Source organism: Psammomys obesus, unplaced genomic scaffold (assembly GCF_907164565.1).
Source record: "Psammomys obesus unplaced genomic scaffold, mPsaObe1.curated_primary_1811, whole genome shotgun sequence".
In the NCBI taxonomy this organism is placed as follows: domain Eukaryota; kingdom Metazoa; phylum Chordata; class Mammalia; order Rodentia; family Muridae; genus Psammomys; species Psammomys obesus.
In genome coordinates this window covers 55,543,494-55,563,335 of record NW_026591086.1, presented here as the reverse complement: position 1 = coordinate 55,563,335, position 19,842 = coordinate 55,543,494, and the positions used below count along the sequence as shown (strand labels likewise).

The 19,842-nt window shown below is 43.0% G+C and overlaps 1 protein-coding gene across 2 annotated transcripts in view; it reads right to left on the bottom strand.

The window, feature by feature from the left end:
- Gpc6 (glypican 6) overlaps positions 1-19,842 on the bottom strand; it is a 1,089,239-nt gene that overhangs the window by 73,657 nt on the left and 995,740 nt on the right. Inside the window, exons 6-7 of one of the 2 annotated variants that reach the window (XM_055609996.1) lie at positions 10,403-10,546; positions 6,475-6,504 (exon numbers count right to left, since the gene is read on the bottom strand). In XM_055609996.1, the coding sequence (XP_055465971.1) occupies positions 6,475-6,504; positions 10,403-10,546 (174 nt within the window). The remainder of the gene's footprint in view (positions 1-6,474; positions 6,505-10,402; positions 10,547-19,842) is intronic. The other variant, XM_055609997.1, reaches the window with a different exon arrangement.

The window sequence follows — 19,842 nt, the reverse complement described above, 5'->3', positions numbered from 1 at the left end:
TCTTGTAGGTAGGGTAAGTTTTGGACTGAGATTTTGTGGGTGGGTTGACTCCTCCGTCCACTGGGAGTCTCATCACACTTTTATTTTTGCCAGTACTGGAGACTGAACTCAAGATCTTGCTCAGAAAGGCAGTGCTCTACAATCAAGTCACAGCCCTGGCTCCCCAGTCTTTTTTTTAATGCTCATTCTTTCAAACACACTAATCAAAAGCACCAAAGGCATGTTCTGATTTAAATGATAGCTGACTGTATTGTCACTTTCCAAGGTATTGGGAACTCTGACTCTGTCATTTTAGAGCCAACAAACACTTCTAGAATGAACAAGTAACTGTGTGTTTTCAAAATAAGGTTTATATCTCAGGGACTGGGGATAGCAAAGTAGATTGTTAGTTTGTTAAACATTTTGGCTGAGGGTCGAAGGGAAGTTGGGAGGGAGGGAGGATGGATTGGTCCTGATCAAATTATGAATGTACGAAAATATTAAACAATAATTTGTTTTCTGATGCTCTCTGGTTGGTTGTTCAGTCTCTGTGATCCCCTATGGGCCCAGGTTAGTTGGTTTTGTAGGTTTTCTTGTGGTGTCCTTGATCTCTCTGGCTTGACCTCTCTGGCTCTTTCTTGTGGTATCTTTGACCTGTCTGGCTCTTCCCCTCTTCCATAAGATTCCCTGTGCTCCGCGTAATGTTTGGCTGTGGGTCTCTGAGTCTGCTAGGTGAAGCCACTCAGATGACAGTTATGCTGGGCTCCTGTCTCTTGCGGGCTGATTTTTTTTTTTAATTTTAAAAATTTAAAAATTTTTTAAAGAATAAAAAAGAAAAATATCTTGACAACACTCTTGTCACCAACATGTCTCTTTTTCATCTGTGTGAGATACATACCAATATCCATCCCTGACTTTTGGAAGGCTGCCCTGGTCACATGACTCACTTTGGCCAATGAGATGTGAACTAGGTGATGAACTTCTTCCAGGTGAGACATAACAAGCCACATGGCCAAGTTCTCCAACCACCGTGACACGTGAAGCTCTTCACCCAGAGTCCTGGAGGAAGGGGGTTGCAGCCGACCATTGATCCATGGTGGCACGTGGCATGAGTAAGAAATAAGCCTGTTTGATTGTACACTGCTGTGGCTCTTCATAGAGGCAGCTGTGCTTTCTCTCAGTTCACCTAGATCAGGATGGCGTTGCAAGGTCGTCTGAAACTATTACACGGATGCAAACATCTCCACCTCCACGTTTTCGCCAGCTAACAGGACAGTAGACCTGTCCCTGCTCATAGCTCATTCATTTTCTGACAGCCTGGCTTCCATTTTCTAATAGCTTGGCCAGTCTTTATGTTGTAAGAAAATAGCTGTGGAGTCAGGCTTTTGATGATAATGACCACGAACAAGCTTAAGTAATAGAATTATTACACGTGGCACATACCTCTCTACCTTTAACATTTATGAGGGGAGGTCAATTTTTACTCAAGTGGGTTTCTTTTCATTTGGTTTTCTCTACAGTGTTTATGCCTGAGGTTTATTGCCAGCAGTAATAAGAGTGTCCAAGTATGTTATGGGACTAACCAAATTCCCAATGCTTTAAAATATATTTCATGGGCCTCAGAGTCAGTTAAAAGCTGATTGATTATACAGCAAATATATCAGAACTGGTAGTTATGAAATATCCCATTTCTTCAACTCTCTCTCTCATAAGCATGAACATCACTTTGGGGAGTTGTGGAGAAAATGTCTCAGACAACTTGGAAGAAAAATCACTGCAGGTTTTCCATGACAAGAGCAAGGTCTGGAAGCCAGGCAATGTTTAATAAAAGGCCTTGTCAATTGACGTTCCACATGAACAAATATTCCTAATTTAAGCAGTTTGGTGTGGCCTGCTTGTTGAGATTTCAGGATTCATTTGCTGAAACACGTTTCATTTTTCTGATAAAGGAAGTTAATGGGAAGGATTGGTCAGGTGGACCCTTTATCTGACTAGTTTATCACCGACAGCAAAGTTCCCATTTAATTGTTCAAGATTCGGGTAGAAAGTTCTAGTGTGTAAAAAAAAGGAACAGGAATGATTAGACACAGCCTATGCCAAGGGTGCTACAGATGTTTAATGTTTTCAATTTGCATATTTTGTCAATGATTGTTCATCTGTTAATATTCCTTCTTCACTTTGTTTGTTGTAGTCTATCCTAGATTATGAAATCAAATTCCTATTTACTTTCTGCTAATGATTTAGGAAGCTCTATCCCAGCTACTGTTCCCTGGAGGAGACAGAGTGTCCAACTGATACAAAATACAGCATCTTGGTGAGCAGTTAACGCTCACTTTTTGATGACGCTGCAGTAGCTCCTCACTGTGCAGTAGGTCTCATGTGGCAGGGAGTTTTTCTGAGTGCTGTGCGACAGGTAAAAACTCAGTACACACATGTGCGGGTTGACTGGAAGGAGAGAACGCATCCGCTCAGAGTTCAGCAGAAGTCTAGCAATCCTGAAAGAAAGTTTAAAGTCTGAGGGAAAAAGTAAATACGTTGACATCCTATGAAAGGGACCTGAACCCACAGTAGTCTATTCGGATCTGAATGTGGAGCACTTCATTTTAGCCACATGAAGATCACCAAAGCGTTTACTGATGTGTTTCTGAGGCTGCAGGAGTGTGTAACTCAGAGTTGAACAAGATTTTCTTTTTCTTTTTGGTAGAGCACCTCAAGACTGATTTAGACCACCCAAACTGAATAAAAGCTGTGCAAAAGATTTTCTCCTTTAAAACTTATAGCATGGTTTTTAATCACTGTCTGGGGCCACAGGATTCTCTGGACAGGCCTTTAGAGTGGTGACGGAGACTGTGTGTGCAGTGTCTCCCAGGAAGCTATGTGGCTGGGTCTCTGAATTGTCTCCTTTCTCGGGGTGGTGTGCAAGCCCATTCAATGAAACCCAGCAATTTGCACCATCCTTTATGTGCCTGAGAGAATCACTTCCCAAAGCGGTGAAAACAGTCTGGCAGCTGCTGGTGGGAGCCGAGGAGTCCACCTCAGGCGCTGCCTTTCGGTGGGTTTCCAGCAGCGCTCACTGCCGAGTCAAGATTTGTGCATCCTTCCAGCCCACAGCATAAGCAGCATGGCGGGCAGGTAAGTCATCCCTTTTTCTGGGTGTCTTCTGAGAGCTCCCACTCGGGCCCAATCAAGTGTAAGCCTCCTGAATGGGAAAGGCAGCATCTGCAGCCTCACACTGAGCCTGTTGCCGTAGAACAGCAAGGAACACACTGAGTCAGTCGGGTGGGCTGGTTCTCATGTATTTTTATTTTCTCCTGGCTTGGAAGGCACACTGCATTTTGCTGCTGTTATTATCAAGGGTGGAAAGGAAGCTGGGGTTTTATAGCAAACAGCCAAAGCAGGCTGGGGCAAGACAGAGCAGCTCAGGATCGGAAGGGGATTGAGCAGTAGCAGTTTGTTTGCAGGGTGAAGGGGGCGTAATTTATTCAGCTGCAGCGGAGACTAGAAGCCAATCTAACTTTGACCCATTTATCTTTAGGAAACTAATTAGAGAGTCTGGCTTAGTATTGTTAGGGAGGGTTCAGTTTTCCTTATCCAGCCTAAGCAAAGACGAAAGGGTGTGTGCGAGCGTGTGTGTGTGCATGTGTGTGTGTGTGTGTGTGTGAGTGTGTGTGTGTGCACAGACAGACTGTGGAAGGATCAGTTCTAACCTAAAGAGAAGGGCTGAACGTCTAGAAAATAAAAGGGTTTCTTAAATCCAGCCTGACACCCTTTTGAAATGCAAAGCGGTGGAATTCACCGGATGCAGAGTCCTTTGAGGTGGCAATGAAATGCCATGGCAATTTGAAATGAACAACTGTTTCCCAATCCTTACAACCCAGGCTTCTTAAATCACATCCAAATGGCCCCAAAGAGGCATGGGAGAACAATGTTTATGAGTAGCATTTTACTCTGAAAATAGTTTTAGCCACCAGACACCCCCCCCCAAAAAAAAAACACACACAAGTTCCCAACACTTGTTGCCACATCCATTTTGTTTCAAAGCAATAATTTAAAAAATTAGAGTGCCCTTCCCTACACCAGAGCTGGAGAATAAACTTTGGACAGTGCATTTACTAGCCCAGCACTGAAGTCCCTTCCCAGCCCCAAAGTTCATATCTTGCTGGTGTTTTGGGAGTACATGCCTGTAGGTGGTGTTATTAGGAACAGATTTACTTCTACTGGCATACCAATGAATGGAAGAAGATGAAGCCGTTTTTTTACATTTTTTATTCTTAATATATATATATATATATATATATATATATATATATTACATCCTGACCACAGTTTCCCCTCCCTCCTCTCTTCCCAGTCCCCACAGCCTTCCTTCACCACCATCCCCATCCCCTCCTCCTCCATTTCCCTTTAGAACAAGGCAAGCCTCTCATGAATATCAAACAAACATGGCATATCATGTTGCAATAAGACTAGGCACCTCCCCTTGTATTAAGGCTGGTAAGGAAAAGGGTCTCAAAAGCCAAAGGTGGCAACAGAGTCAGAGACGGCCCCTGCTCCCACGGTCAGGAGTCCCACAAGAAGACCAACACTGGCACTGGGAGACGTCTCAGGGATGAGCTAGAAACCCAGTGCCATGGAAGTTCCTGGGACTGTGCAAGGGTAGGTAGCCCAGACACCTTGGTTAGAATCACGCTTGATTGGCCAGACCAAAAAAAAAAAAAAAAAGAGCCAATGAAATGAAAGGATTCCTAATGAGAGTCTTCTATAGTTATAGATTGGTGCCCAGCCCAGTTGTCATCAGAGATGCTTCAGCCAGCAGCTGATGGAAACAGATGAAGATCAGAACCACAGCCAAACATCAGGCAGAGCAAGGAGGATCGTGTGGAGGGGAAGGATTGCAGAAGCCAGGGGGGACAAGGACACCACAAAACCCCCACAGAATCAACTAACCCTGTGCAAAGGGGCTCACAGAGACCCAACTGGCAACCAGGAAGCATGGACTGACTGACCTAGGCCCTCTGCACATATGTTACAGTTGGGATTTTTATTTTTTTTGAAAAAAATCTTATCAAAAATAGAATTTGGGGTTTTAGTGTTTGGTGACAGTAGAGAAGGGAAGTGAGCAGACAAGGTGGTAATATGAATACATCCATCTGAGGACACTGAAGAAAGATGCAGTTCTCAGTTACAAGGCTATGGTACCCATCCGCTGAGGAGATCACACTGGCTCATTTGCTGGAAAAACTGGAGCTCCCAAGGCGACATAAGGAAGAGCAGGGGTCAACCACCTGACTGATTCTATCTTCATTTGGCCAAACTAACAGACAACGCTGCCCAGACATCACTCTCTCAGTCCCCACTTAACACCAGGAAACCACCGAGGCCTCACCCTTCCGTCTCTCCCTCTAGGCCCTCCCCTCTAGGGCATTGGTGTTCTAGATTTGGGTTCTCTTATCTCATCCACCGTGCCCTGGGCTAGGAGCTGGAACCATGGGCTCATGGCTACTCAGCAGGGAGAAGTTCTTCTTGAGATAAATGAATTGTAAAGGAGACCGTTCACACAGTACTAGTGTAAGGCGGGGGAGGAGGGTGCAGAGTAGCATTACATCATGGAAGTGCAGCTCTAGAGCGACAGATGCCTCATTTCATGGTTCTAGGACATGTGTGTTGTGCAGGTCTTTGTGAGACTTGTGTTTTGTTATGTTTCAGACGGGATCTATGGCTCTAGGCTGGCCTTGGACTCTCCAGGTAGCTCAGGATGCTTTTGAACTGGGATTACAAGTATGCTTCAGGACACGGGTCCTTCTATAGGAATGTGACCATCATAAAAGAGCATCCTGAAAACCACAGTACATGTTTTAGTTAATGGAAACAGTCAAAGTAACCGGTCTTGTCCTCAGCCCAATATAGGCCACTTCCAGACAAAGCAATATCCAGTATCCCCTCCCACAAAGCTCAAGCAAGAAACAAACAAACAAACCAAACTGAGACAACACACCTAGTACATTCAAAATAGGAACAACTAAAAATACACAGAGAGAAAACAGTTTATACCATCAACTATTTTTAAGCCCCTAAATTCTCTGTCTTGGCTAATGGAAAAATTAGCTCCTTGTGCAGGAGAATCTACGTTGGTTTGTTTTTATTATTAGTGAGGTAACTATTCTCTCAACACGAGAGAAAAGGCCAAAGATAGCTTGTCCAGATGAGCTAGTTTTTCAGGCAGATGACAATAGTCTGAACATTGAAATAGAATTTAAATCAGCCACCAAGTGAGGTAGTGTTCCACGAAGATTAGACTGAAAACCTTGCCACGGGGAATGAATATCAAAACAGTTATGAACCGCAAATCCCAAATAGAGAGGAAACTTGGAAACAAGTTGGCCCCTCGCAGTGGTCAGCTCGTCCCAGGTAAGGGGAGAAGGGAGTGGGGAGATGGCATTTCTCAGGAATGTTCTAGATGAACGGGATGAACGAAAGAACGAGACCCGTGCTTACACTGTGCTGCATGGTCCTCCACACAGTCCTCTGGGAAGCAAGAGGAAAACAAATTCAAAAGAAAAACAGAAAGAGATTATTTTATACATCATAGCACAGCACAGGCATAACGCATAGATTCATCACTTGGCTGGCATTCTATCTACCCCGCCCACGCTCTTAGCAACTTGGAGAATAAAAAAAAGCTTGACATCCAGGACAAGGTGAGATACTTACTGGAGTTGCTTTGGATTAAATCATTCCAGCTTGATGAGTTAACTTCCAGGTCTTTTTTTTTTTTTTTTTTTTTTTTAAGATTGACTTTTAAAAACCACATTCCTCTAAGGGCTGTAATTTAGAGTTCAGAATTGTCCTAAGGAAAGAGCTGCTGTAAGTAGCAGGCACTCCCTGCCTGAGTGTGTTCGGGAGCAAGCACATTGCGCTCTAATTTTCTGAGCTCTTCGTCTAATTGCCTTTTCAGGAGGATAATGCCCAATACCTGCGTCCTCAGACCCGAGTGCTCCAGCTACTTTGTGCTCATTTAGTTCTGTACCTGATGTTTCCAGTGAGTGGAAACTGTCTAGACTCATAGCCTTACATCAAAGTATTTAAGAGAATCCACAGAGGATAAATTTAGGAAAAGGAGAAGAGAACCAGGCCCTTTCACAGTGCAAACCATGACCTCCGGCCCACTTAACCGGACACTTTAGCAGCCTGTGGGGACAGGGAGCTGCTGGGGTGAGATGTGGGGGCGAGGCCAGTCTGTCAGCAGGATCAGCTCATGGCCTTGGCATCCTCAATAAAATGCTGCTGTTGGCAGTGAGGACTCTGATATTTCCCCCTGAAGCTAGCTTTCTATCAGTGGCTGAATTTATACAAATACAATCATCTGCTTTTAGAAAACAAAGCATGACTTGAGGGTAGCATGTTTGAAGGCTGCTGCCTACTGTCAACAGCATTTTAGGTCCACACAACTTTCAAAGAACAAACAGAGACATTTCCTTGTGATGGGAGAGTGTGTAAGCTCCTCATGAAGGGGTTTCGACTTTCGGAGAGATGCCACGTTCTTTCCGATTCCCTTCTGTGAGTTTTAGCAGCGACTTGGGGCTTGAGATCTTTATTTCAAACACAAACCCCTTAATTACCAGTTCACATAAAAACACAGTTTACAATAACTGACATAAGAACATTTACCAACAGAGCCAGTTCCACAGGCACTAATTTAAAAGGTGCCAAGCAGTCACCCTCCGAGAGGCAGTGTCAGAATGAAGTTATTTTCGTTTAGGCTAACAGGGTGGGGTAAGTGGAGAGGTCTATTGATGTTGGCTTTTAAAACATTTTTTTTTCCTCTGCTGAAACAGAGAAATCTTTTCCAATTATCCTCCTTTTCTGGGACACAGGCTTCTTATGAATATTCAGGAATCATCTTCTCAGGGCAAAACAAGCCAGGAGTAGGTGTCACAGGCCTCGCTAATGGTGGGGATGGGCTGTAACAGAGAACAGACCCATCGGGCCACCCCATAGGGCTGCCCCCTAAACAGGTCCACGGAAGACTGGAAGACCGTGTGACTGCAGGCGCCTGTTCCGAAGGCAAAAGTACTGCTAAAAGGGGAAAGGCCTTGAGGAAGCCAGGGGCTGCACAGGGAGATTCTATTGGGAGCTTGAGGCCCAGCGTTTATGTCTTATGGATGACTTTGGTGGAACATCTTTTGATGTAGGGATGTTTGATTTTAGGCGTGAAAGAGAACAACTGGAAGGAGGCTGGCTGTGACTTAAAAATGGCCAGTCCTCAAGTTTGAAAACAGATCGGAATCTCCTAACAGTATGAACAAGGCTGCAGCTCCCACAGACACAGCCTGAAGCCATACCTAGGAGAAAGTCAGTACTTTTGCTGGTGGAGAGCACTGTACAGTAAATTTAGCTCCTTGCTTGATATGAGTGCTTTGGGGCTGATCCTGGGTTTTTAATGTATGAACTGTTGTCATTTACTGTCTAAAAAAATTGATAAAAATATTTTCAGAGACATACAATAGAATGTCTTCAACCAGTTTGCTGTCAATAGTTTTCAGGATTTTGGGGGATACACTTGGAAGGTTACTCAGTGAAGTTTATTTTTGCTTTTTTGAAGGTCAAAACTGCAGCTTTGATATATGTTAGAATTTGAACATCTTATGAAAATTGTAGGTGTTGTATTTTATTTAGGTTGTGTTTTACTTCAATAATATTATGTGGAATAGCAGTTTTTTCTTTCTTATTTTCTTTTTCCCATTTAAGGGTATGTGTTTACTTCTCCTTGGGTATGCTTTTCTGTTTCATGGGGAAACTATCAATTGATTGTCACAGATATCAATATGATGTCCAAATTTAATGCAGTTTAAGTAAGTGTATGATATGCCCTTATTCTTTAAAAGGCTTTATTCACCTTTTTCTACTGTGAGAAGAATTAAGAGCAGGTTTCCTCTTGTAAAAGAGTTTTGAGCTGTGCTCTGTGGGTACAATTTTGTATGTGAGATGTCTAAAATGAATTCATCTGACACTGTACCCCAGTTTTAAACTGGGGTTGGCAGATTTCTTAGAGGGCTGAACCCCACTGCTAAAGTGAAGTCAAGTCTATTGGCACCAAATGATTTTGCTTAGAGAACACAAAGCGTTTTGTTCAGTAGAATCTGAACAATGTGCTCTAAAGAAAACCAATATTCCTGGAAAAGGCTCTTGTTTGGCAGAGTAGAATCAGTTGCTTAAAAGAAAAAAAAAAAGGAACTAATTTTTAAAAATTGTCTTGAAAACATGATAGGGGACAGTAGTGAGCAAGGGGAGATAGGCTGAAGCAGTTACACATATGATTCCATTCCCCAAACCTGGACTGAAAAAGGGATTTTATTTGGTAATAAAGGGCAATAAATTCAAAACATAATTTAGCAGTTAATGAGAACAGCTACCCTTTTTCTTTGACACTTAATGGACAGACCTTTATGCTTAAGTACGTTTGATTTTATAGAGAGAAATGCTGAGATGTACTGTCATGGAGGCCAAACACAAGCAATTTAATCTTAGAAGTTCTACACTGGAGAAGGGGTTTTAACTAAAACCATAAAAGCCATTTATAACAGTGACTAATAAAAGTATTTCACGACCAACAAGCGTCAAGATTGAGTTTATATTATACAATCAGACGTGGTTCAAATGCTGTATGACCCGAAGGGTTTTATCTGTTAATTTTACATCAAGATAATTGGTAAAGCAACATTCATAGCACTGACTTCACTGGTATATAAATTGTTTATAGCATTATGAGTTGAAGACATTGAATTGGAAATGATCAGGCCATATTTCTTTGAAATTAGGAGCTCTTAGTTTTTATGCCATTAAAAAACATTAAAAACTGCATTTATTATGGCAGATAAATTTTTCTGACATAAAAGCCCCCCAGTCCTCAACACACATTTAAGTGGCCCTAAGTTCCCATGTTTTAAAAAAGACATCTAGGGAGAAAAGAACCACCCCAACAACATCATTAATTTGGGCCTCCCTGAAGGAGGCTTTCCACATAGAAAACTCAGCCTTTGAGGAATCGTAAGAAAATGACAGATTATTATAATCACATAAGCAAACATTCAAAGGAAAGAATGAAGCAGACGAATTAGAGATGTGTTTCTGCAATCACGCATCGGGAAGACGCCGCCACTGGTCTTCCAAAGCAATATTTCAGAAGAATTATGAAGTTAGAGTTGCAGCCATTACACTAGTGGGTTAACACCTTCAAGAGCTCCTAAGTAATGAAACCCATGATCTAAAAGGGCGCGGGGAGAGAACCTTCTGCTGTCCACAAATCTAACTGAGAACGCAGGCAGGCACAAGAATGAGACAGTGTTTCACACGCCCTTACTGAGCCGAGGACCCGGGCCGCAGGGCCTCCCTGGCCTTCACAGCCGCCAACCGCAGAACTCACCAGCCGGTCCAAGCTCGTGCCTGCCGCCGTCGTGGGTCTTTCCTCGGGGTTGTAGGGCCGAAAGCGGGTGTTAAAATTTTCTGGAGCCGAGCGAGCAGATCTGAGAGCCGGAGCAGGTTTGGGCTGGCCACAGCCCTGGAAGACCTGAAAGGACCAGAGCGAGTGTCACTATGAAACTGACGTTAAACTCACAATCCAGGAGCCAACTACACGGCACTCTTCACATTTTGTATGAAATTTTTATTCTAAAAAAAAAAAAAATCCCTCTGCTTTCTACTTTTGAAGGTACTGCTGTATAAACACCAATAGGAAAGAACTGCCACACGAATAGAGTGAGCAGCTATGTGCATGTCCTCCTCAGGGTTGTACCACACAGAGACAGTCTTCATTATCCATGGATTACATGCTTGTCCTCCTGAAGGGTGCCCCAGAACCCCAAGGCCAACACTCAAATGCTTCCATGGATACAGACAATGCGGCAAGCAAACAGGAGTGTGCCTGCTCGCAGGAAACACCGAACGGAGGCCCTCTCCACTCTTGGTTTCCATGTCATAGTGCAAAGGATTGCCCTTCTGGGGTCTGCTTAGCCCACGTTGTCACACTGTGATTTCACTGTGCCAACGGGTCCCTGGCGAAGGCAGAGCTCACGGGCTGTCTGATGAACCAGACACCAGGTAGGAACAGACCGGTCTCCCAGGGGTAATGTACATTTTACGCGCACTTCATTCGGCCCGAGTCTGGTCTCCTGGGCTTACCGCTTCTCAAGTGCACAGATCTTAGATAAGGTTTCTTACGCCAAAACAAGTCAGAACATGTCAAGTCACACTCTAAGCAGCAGATCTAATCCTATGTTTCCTTTAGGAATCAGGACTTGGAATTTGCCAGTTCAGTTTGCATCATCATCTGGAACATAATGATGACAAGTAGCAGGAACAAGCTATTAAATACGAGAATTACAGATATATAAATATTTAAAATAAAAGTAAAGTATAAAAATAACTATGATATTTATAAAATTAAATTACATATAAATACAATTTATATGTAAATACACATGTAATATATATTATATACATTATAAAAGTTACACAAATCTCCATAGGATGTGTCTTAGTTGTGTCTCAGACTCCTTCCTATGCTTGACTTCAGCACTCAACAAGCAACCGTACAGGATGCATGTTATCTACGGTGAAAAGTGTATTTCAGATGCAGTATACTGAGGTCAAACGGCTTGAAGGGCTCTCTTTCTAATAACGCCACGGGAACATCTTTTTTAAACATATTCTCCTGAGCAATGGTGTGAAAATAGGACAAGCAAATGTGGGTGAAATCCACATAGCAATGTTTTCTTCTAATTTTGTTGTTGGCAGCTGTTCATGTCACAGTTAGGATTGCTGTGGGAAATCAAACATTATATTCTAATGAACCTAGGGACTGAGCTGCCAATCTTTTTCCGCAGTGATTCCACTCAGGTTGGAGAGGGAGCATTTCCTTCCTTGTTTTTGGATGTTTTCTCCCCTGTACCAGTTTTCAAGAGAGAATGCCCTTCCTAGACTTCCAGGAAGCATAGTGTGACGGCTGTTCTTGGTTGTCAACTTGACTACATTTGGAATTAACGAAAACCCAAGTGGCTGGGTACATCTGTGAGAGATTTATATATATATATTTTTTGTAGCTGAACAATTTGAAGAAAAGACCCATTTTTTAATCAGGTCTTTGAAGGACCGAGGAAGAGAATGCTAGGGCCCAGGTTCCCGACGGTTCTGCGTGCTATGTGGGCGCCACTGAGAAATGGAGAGCTGCAGTACTACAACAGCTCTTCCGGGCAACCTGGAGAAACCCAGTCAGGGGAAATCTTCGCAGTGGGCAGCATGCTGGGCAGTTCATGCGGTCATGCATTTTGTTTGGAAGGAGGAATATCCAGATGCGCAATTGCTCACTGACTCATGGGCTGTAGCCAGTGGACTGGATGAATGCTAAAGGACTTGGAAAGAGCAGGATTGGAAAATTGGTGAGAAAGACATTTGGGGAAGAAGTGTGTGTAGACAGATCTCTTCAAAGGTACTTTGTGACTCATGTAAATATTCACCAAAAGGTGACTACAAAAGAAGCTCTACAATCAGGTAGATAAACTGACACATTCTGTGGCCGGTCAGCCTCTTTCCCCAGCCACCCCTGTCATTGCCCAACGGGCACATGGACCAAGTTGCTGCGGTGGCAAAGATAGAGATTGTGCCTTGGCTTGACAACATGGACCTGTACTCACTGAGGCTAACCTGGCTGCAGCTGCTGACGACAGCTGGATCTGCCAAGAGCAGAAAACTGAGCCCTGGATATGGCACCATTCCTAGGGTGACCAGCCAATGACTGGACCACATTAGACCAATTCCTTGGTGGAAAGGAAAAGGCTTTGTCCTCACTGGCATAGATAATTATTCCAGTTATAGATTTGCCTTTTTTTGCACATAATGCTTCCGCCAAAACCACCACCCACAAACTCACAGAATACCTTATCCACTATCTGGATATTCCACACAGTATAGCTCCTGACCAAGAACTCACTTCACTTCTCTGGCTGTGGGCCCACAATCGCGCAATCCACTGGTCCAACCACGTTCCCCATCGTTCTGAAGCAGCTCACGAGAGAGAAGGATGGAATGGGCTTTTGAAGGCACCGGTACAGCACCAGTTAGGTGGCAGCAGCTGGCGTGGGGTTCGCCAGAAGACGGAGCATGTTTTAAATCGGCATGCACTGTGCGGTACGGCTTCTCCCACAGTCAGGACCCACAGGTCTAGCAATCAAGGGATGGAATAGTTCTAGTCGCTATCGCCCCTAGTGATTTACTAGGAAAGCTTCTGCTTCCTGTCCCCTAGGCCTGGAGTCACAACCTGCACCTTTTGGACTGGAAGCTCAGCCCCCCTCCTGGATGCTTTGGGCTTTTGATGATGCCCTTAGCCAACAGGCTAAGAAAGTAATGGCAGTGCTAGGAAGGGTGACTGACCCAGCTGCCGAGGGGGATTGGATTGCCCCTCCACAGCGGAGGTAAGAGAGATTCTGTCAGGAGTGCAGGGATCCTAGGTGTCCCTTGGTGCTATCATGTCCTGGTCAAAGTCAAAGGAAAACTACAACAACCTAACCCAGACGGGGTGAGGAAGGGCACAGACCCCTCAGAAATGAAGTTATGGGTCACTCTTCCAGGAAGAGAGCTGGAAGACTTGCTGAGGACGGAGGAAACACAGAATGGGTCATAAAGGAAGGTAGTTATAAATACCAGCTAAGACCACGTGACAGCTAAGACCAGTTACAGAACTGATTATATTGACACAAGTGTTTCTGTCATATTTTGTTTAGAATGTGTTTGTACAGATATGTATCTTTCCTCCGATCAATTTATCATATAATGTCAATTAAGAGGATATCGGAGGTTATCATATTTAAGTTTGAGATGCTGAAAGAATGACCCTAAAAATTGCTGCCACCTATTCTGAAATCTATAATGAGTTTGAGATTGTACAAGAATAGTTATATCATGTTAGGTGTAATTATGACCTGATTAACTATAGGACACATCTGCAGTTGTACGAGGGATAGTTCTATCGTGTTAGGTGTAATCATGCCCTGGTCTGTGTTTTCTTTTGTAAATTAAGTCTGACATGGAGAGATGATTGACAAGGGGTAGACTTGTGATGGTTATTTCAGTTGTCAGCTTTCCTACATTTGGAATTAACTAAAACCCAAGTGGCTAAGTACATTTGCAAGGGATTTTTTTGGGGTCTCAATTACATCATTTTAAGTTGGAAGACCCACTTTTAATCTAGATCTTTTGGGGTAGGAAGATCCACTTTTAATCAGAGTCGGACCCTCTGGTCGCAGCCTATAGGAAGGACATGAAGAAGGAAGCTTGCTCCCCTCTTCACTGGCATTAGAGGGGAAGTCTTCAGAATTCCAGCATGTGCTGAAGACACCGAGCACCGTGGGCTGAACGCCTACTAACAACTTGGACCTTCCCTTGGTACACAGCCACTGTTGGACGGACGGGACAACAGCCTGTAAGCCACTCTGACATAAAGTCACGTTCATTCTCTAAATTCTTTTCCTCTAGAGAGCCCTGACTAATGCACATAGTAACACTTTTCAGAACAGATTCAAGTTTAACTTTATGTTTCCCACATTTGTATAAAGGAGATGATTTTTCTCCCAGATAGGTTGAGTTCTGTTCTGTTTTGTTTTTTTAAAGAACAATGCCTGGTACTGGAAAGCTAGCCAGCTACCAAGGGCTAGTGAAGTCACGTGTCTTGGAGGAGAACCCACAGCCACTACCTTATTAACCTGGCATAATCCCACTGCATTCTAAATATTTAGCTTCACACCCACAAGTAAGTGCACTCCCCACCCATCCCCAAAGAAAGGTCTCTGACACCGACAGAGGCATTACGGAAAATGACAAGGAATCAAAGTGCAGAGGAAAGCGATGGTTTGGTAACCAATCTCGCAGATTCACCTGCAATCCAACTCCTTCACTCAAGACTTGGGAAACATCCAGGCAGAGCAGGCAGAAAGATGGTAACAGCCAGAGAGACAGAATTTTGCTGTGAGAGTTCCTCTCTTGGAAATGCTGGGGAAGCTACCCCCATGAGGTCTCAACAACATGACTGTATAAACAAGACCCAGAATGAGAATGAGACTAGCAGACATCATAACAAGAAAGGTGGAAATCTCCTAGGACCCCAACCCTAGCCAAAATCAATAGGCAACTGAGGAATGCTCAGGATGGGACAAATAATCTTCCCCCAAAAAGAGGCCTCAATTGGTTATCCAAACCCAAATAGCCCTGAAATCATACACACACAAGCAACCTTATATGGACTAAGCGGGTTATAGTTATATGTCTACACACACACACACACACACACACACACACACACACATACACACACACACACACACGTAACATATATATTTGGAGGAAAATACATATAATAAGAATTAAAGAAAAGAAGGCCAGAGAGCATGAATTTGAGAGCAAAGAGTACAAGGCAACAACTGGAGAGAAAAAAGGAAAAAAGAAAGTGGTGCAATTGTATTTTAATGTAAATAAAGACCCTTCCCTCAACCGTGTGAATTAATTCTTAACCTGTATATGCATGTTTGCAGCATGCTCATTCCCTTGCTGTTATGTGATTCCGTGTTGTCTAACCTGAAGCATTTTTCACTGCGTATTATGTGATCCCTTGAAGGACGCGGAGAGCCCTTGAGTGCCATTCCCAATGACAAATTCCATCTTGAGACACAATTCATTTTGCTTCACCAGTACAACTAATTTCTCTTTTGTGCATTCAAACTTCTCCTTCAACTCAGCATTTTGCAGCACAGTGATACTTTGTCTTGGCACTCTCGGAGGCTGGTCTTAACACAGTATTGATTATTCTTCTCTCTCACAATTTCTGAAGTTGATGGTGCAACCAGTGTGATAGAGATAGTGGGCTTTTTCCTCCCCAGTGCTTAAATCACTTCCTTGCAGCAAGGTCACCGCTGATGGAGGGCCTTAACATTCCCAAAACTCCTGGGATCTGTTGAGTGGACTATTCTGGATTGCTTTCAAAACGACAGCTGACTTTTAAGAAGTATAAAGACTGAGCTGGGGAACAATAGCAATGGCCTTGCTCAGATTTCAGAGGGTTGGGCACTGAAGGGTTAACAGACGCTCTAACCACACCACAGGAAGGGAAGACCCTGACAGAGTGAAGGGTTCAAACTGCAGGGATTTTGGATTTCCTGAAAGAATGTATGTGTTCGGGGGACAGGCTTTATGCTTGGTGGTGGGTGATATTAACTAATCACAAATTAGTTAATACGGCACAGTAGCTTTCCACTACTTACGCCTAGTTTAGGTTCTGAGGGTGGCTTCAAAGCAGAGATTGCCAGGTCTAAGATACACACCAAAGACGATTCCCACCCCCACCCCCCTGCATTGATATTACTGAGCCTCTTACTCTCCTGAGAACTTTCATAAAAACCTGTTCACAAAGACCTCACATTTTGAATATCCCTAAACAGACCCAGCACTCTACTTTTAGAAAAACAGAACCATCAATGAGAGAAGCCCTCTCATGTGACGGTCCCAAGCCTGGACTTAAGATCTACGCTGCTGAGTTCCGAAAAGCTCAAGAACAGGTGCAAAGAGACCCCTGAGTACCAGCTTATCTCTTCTTGGGGACTGTGAAAGACATCTGCATCCGTGTCATACAGGGAATCAGTTAAAAGCAAACCCACATGAATTCTGTAGCTGAGAATGCACAAAGAGAAATTCAGTTTCACATTTAATGCATGTTGTCTGAATCCCAGATCCCTAATCTCTAATCTCTAAAGTGAGGAGATTATGAGACCTAATCTCTAAAGTGATGGGAGTATGATGAATGCTAAATATGATCAGTGACCTTACAGAGGAAGGGATGGCCGTTTATAGTGTTCTGTCAATTAGCCTACAGACAACAAGACAACATTAGTATTAGTTAGAAAATATAGGGATCATGGAATGGGGGACAAATGGAATTATTGCTCATAAATTTGGAGTATTACTGTTTTTCTCAGTTTGCTATAATATAAAATTGTATAAGCACAAAAGGCTCAGTTTAGGTTAATAGAAGGGCCTGGGTAGCTTGGCACCCCAGTGTTTTATGTTTTGAATAAAAGAAATAGGTGAGAATTTGTAACACAATAGACAGGGCCTGAGGTTAAGTGAGAGTTGGTAGATTAAGTGGTCAGGGCCAGAGATGCAAACTTAGGATCCGAGATGGTTCCTAAAGTCCTGAAACTGAGTTTATCAAGCGAAAATTTAGAGACAAGTATCTGATGGCTGGAGCTGAGAATAGCCTGTGTTGTATGCACAGTGGCTGCTATGAACTCCATCTCCTCCTCATCCAGCAGGGATTATAATACCATTTACCACACAAGCGTTGACTGTGACCAGATGTAAGTTATGAAGCAGAAACATACAACCCAGAATCTAGAAAACAAGTGCTTGACAATCATTATCTAATTACACAAGTCCGTAACATATGCTTTCTGCAAGTTTAACCTCAGTGAAAAAAGTGTGAAGAAGAAAGCACCTAGTCTGGCGTTTCTTTCTTTCTCTCTTTTGTTTTTCCAGATGTTAATTTTTGCTCATGTGTATGTGCTTGTGTATGGGTTTATGCACATAAGTGCAGCGCCCACAGAGGCCAGAGGTGGCGCTGTATCCTCTGGAGCTGAAGTTTAACCCAATGAAGTGCTTCATGTGTGAGTCAAACTCAGATCCTGGAAGAGCAGCGAGCATCTTGTCCACTGAGTCTTGTCGCCGGCCCCTGGCCTGCGTTCTCCTCACAGCATTGTCTGTAATTGTGGCAGAAGCCCCAGAGCCCATGTGTCAGGTTAAGAACATTCACAGGGGCTTGATGCCAGCATGTTGCTCCAATGTGTTGAGGAGGTTTTTGTAGGGCTCCTCCAGGAAGTTCCACTCCAGGATGAGGCTGGCTCCGACCTGTTAAGAGGTACCAGATTTGGACAGATTTGCCTCAAACTGATGCTACCACTCCATTCTCAGTTAAGGTTAAAAAAAAAAAGTCATCTTTTTACAATAAACTCAAAGTTTCTAGAAGACGCAACTGCAAGTTAAAGCACTTAAAGGGGAAACACATCTTTAGGCTTACCCCTTTAAGAAGTTTCATCAGTGTTCCCTCCTGCCTGATGCCCTCTAAGAGATGTGCAGAAGGATAATTAGGTACTTCTAGAAAGTATTCAAAAACTCCAGCATAGATAAATGCTGTGGATGTTCAAAGGAACCAGCCTTCCTACCTAACTGACTCAAAAGCTTGTGGATTTTGGGGAGCTCTCTGCCTCATCATCCTCTCCCTTAGGAGGATTACAAAGATAACATATTAGAAGTCTATTGTCATTCTGAGATGAAAGACATTGACATTAAGATGGAAAGTGCTGAACAAAGAGGAAGGGAAGAGGAGGGTGGGGAGGAGAAAAGGAGAGAGAAGGAAGGTAGGAGGGGGGAGGAAGGGCGCTGGTACTAACAGGCATGTTGCTAACATTTGTATTCAGTCATGGGTATCTAAACTATTTAGAACTTGAACACTGAAATATGTTAACGTATTTATCATAAACAAATACAACGTCCACCTTTTCAGAGGTGTTTCCCTGTCTTGATCGCTGCCTTGTCTTTGCTACTTTGTTTACATTTTCACCCAACTCATTACTGCCAACTTGAGTGTCATGTTTGTGGGTAGTCTCTGTGTGGGTGCTGTGTTTGAAAAAAATTCTCATTTCCCCACTTTCTCTTCAGTGGGGTTTTACTAAGCTGGAAAAGCCATGGTTAACATGTTCTGCTTTGGAATTTGCAAGCTCTGATGCTTTATTGTAAACACAGCTAACTCTTAATGCTGCCTCAATTTACTCAGGCTTGATGTTTTGATACTGTTTTCTTTACTTGTTAGATTCTAATTTGTATTACAATGCTAATGACTGTACTATTTGTTGGAAGACTAAGCGGAGAATTTCAATCTGTTACATTTATACCCAAGAAAACAAAGAGCCATCAAGTCAGTACAGGACTGTGTATAATAGGGTGTGGGCATTATTTACACAACAGACAGCTGTGGAGTAACAAAGGTTCAGGAGGTTTGAAGTGCTACAACGAAATACCTTCCGCTGCACCATTCATCAATAACAAAAACCTTTATGTTCTAGAGGCCGTGAATTATAAGATTGAGGCACCAGGAACTCGGCATTGTGTCCTCATTTAGCAGATGAGCGGGTGAAAGGTCCCTCAGGTCTCCTTTATAAGGGACAACTCAGCAATTACATCTAAAGGTTCCAGGAGTTAACTTTCAACATAAACTTTGAGTGGATACATACATTCTGACCATAGTACAGTCACCAATCAGAGGCTAAGGGTTTGCAGTACCAGCTCCAGCCCTTCATCTTAAACTTGGATGACACTGGGGCAACATGGCTTCCCGATTTTTAAAGCCATTTTGAAGATAAAATATGATGCCTAGAGAAGACACTGAAAAATTAAATATAAAGTTACATTATTTTAACTGACATAATCTATAATTACTCAGAGCAGTTCTGAATTACAAGCCAAATGCATGAATTACACAGAGCTATGGATGAACAATTTAAGCTCCATGAAGAATAGAACTTTAAGTGTCTTATCAGTGTATTTCAGATTCTGTGCGTTCCTAGCACATAGTGTGTGTTTTTAAAAATCATAAATAAATAATTATAAATAAGTGAAAACTTTAGCTATCATCTCCCTATTTTACATTTTTGAAGTCTCCTAGTGTGTGGTTATCTGCAATGAGAAGGAAAAGTAGAAAGGTAAATAGAGAAAAAAATGAGTATTCCTAACAGACCCTTCACTATACCTTTTACACACTTTATCTCAAAT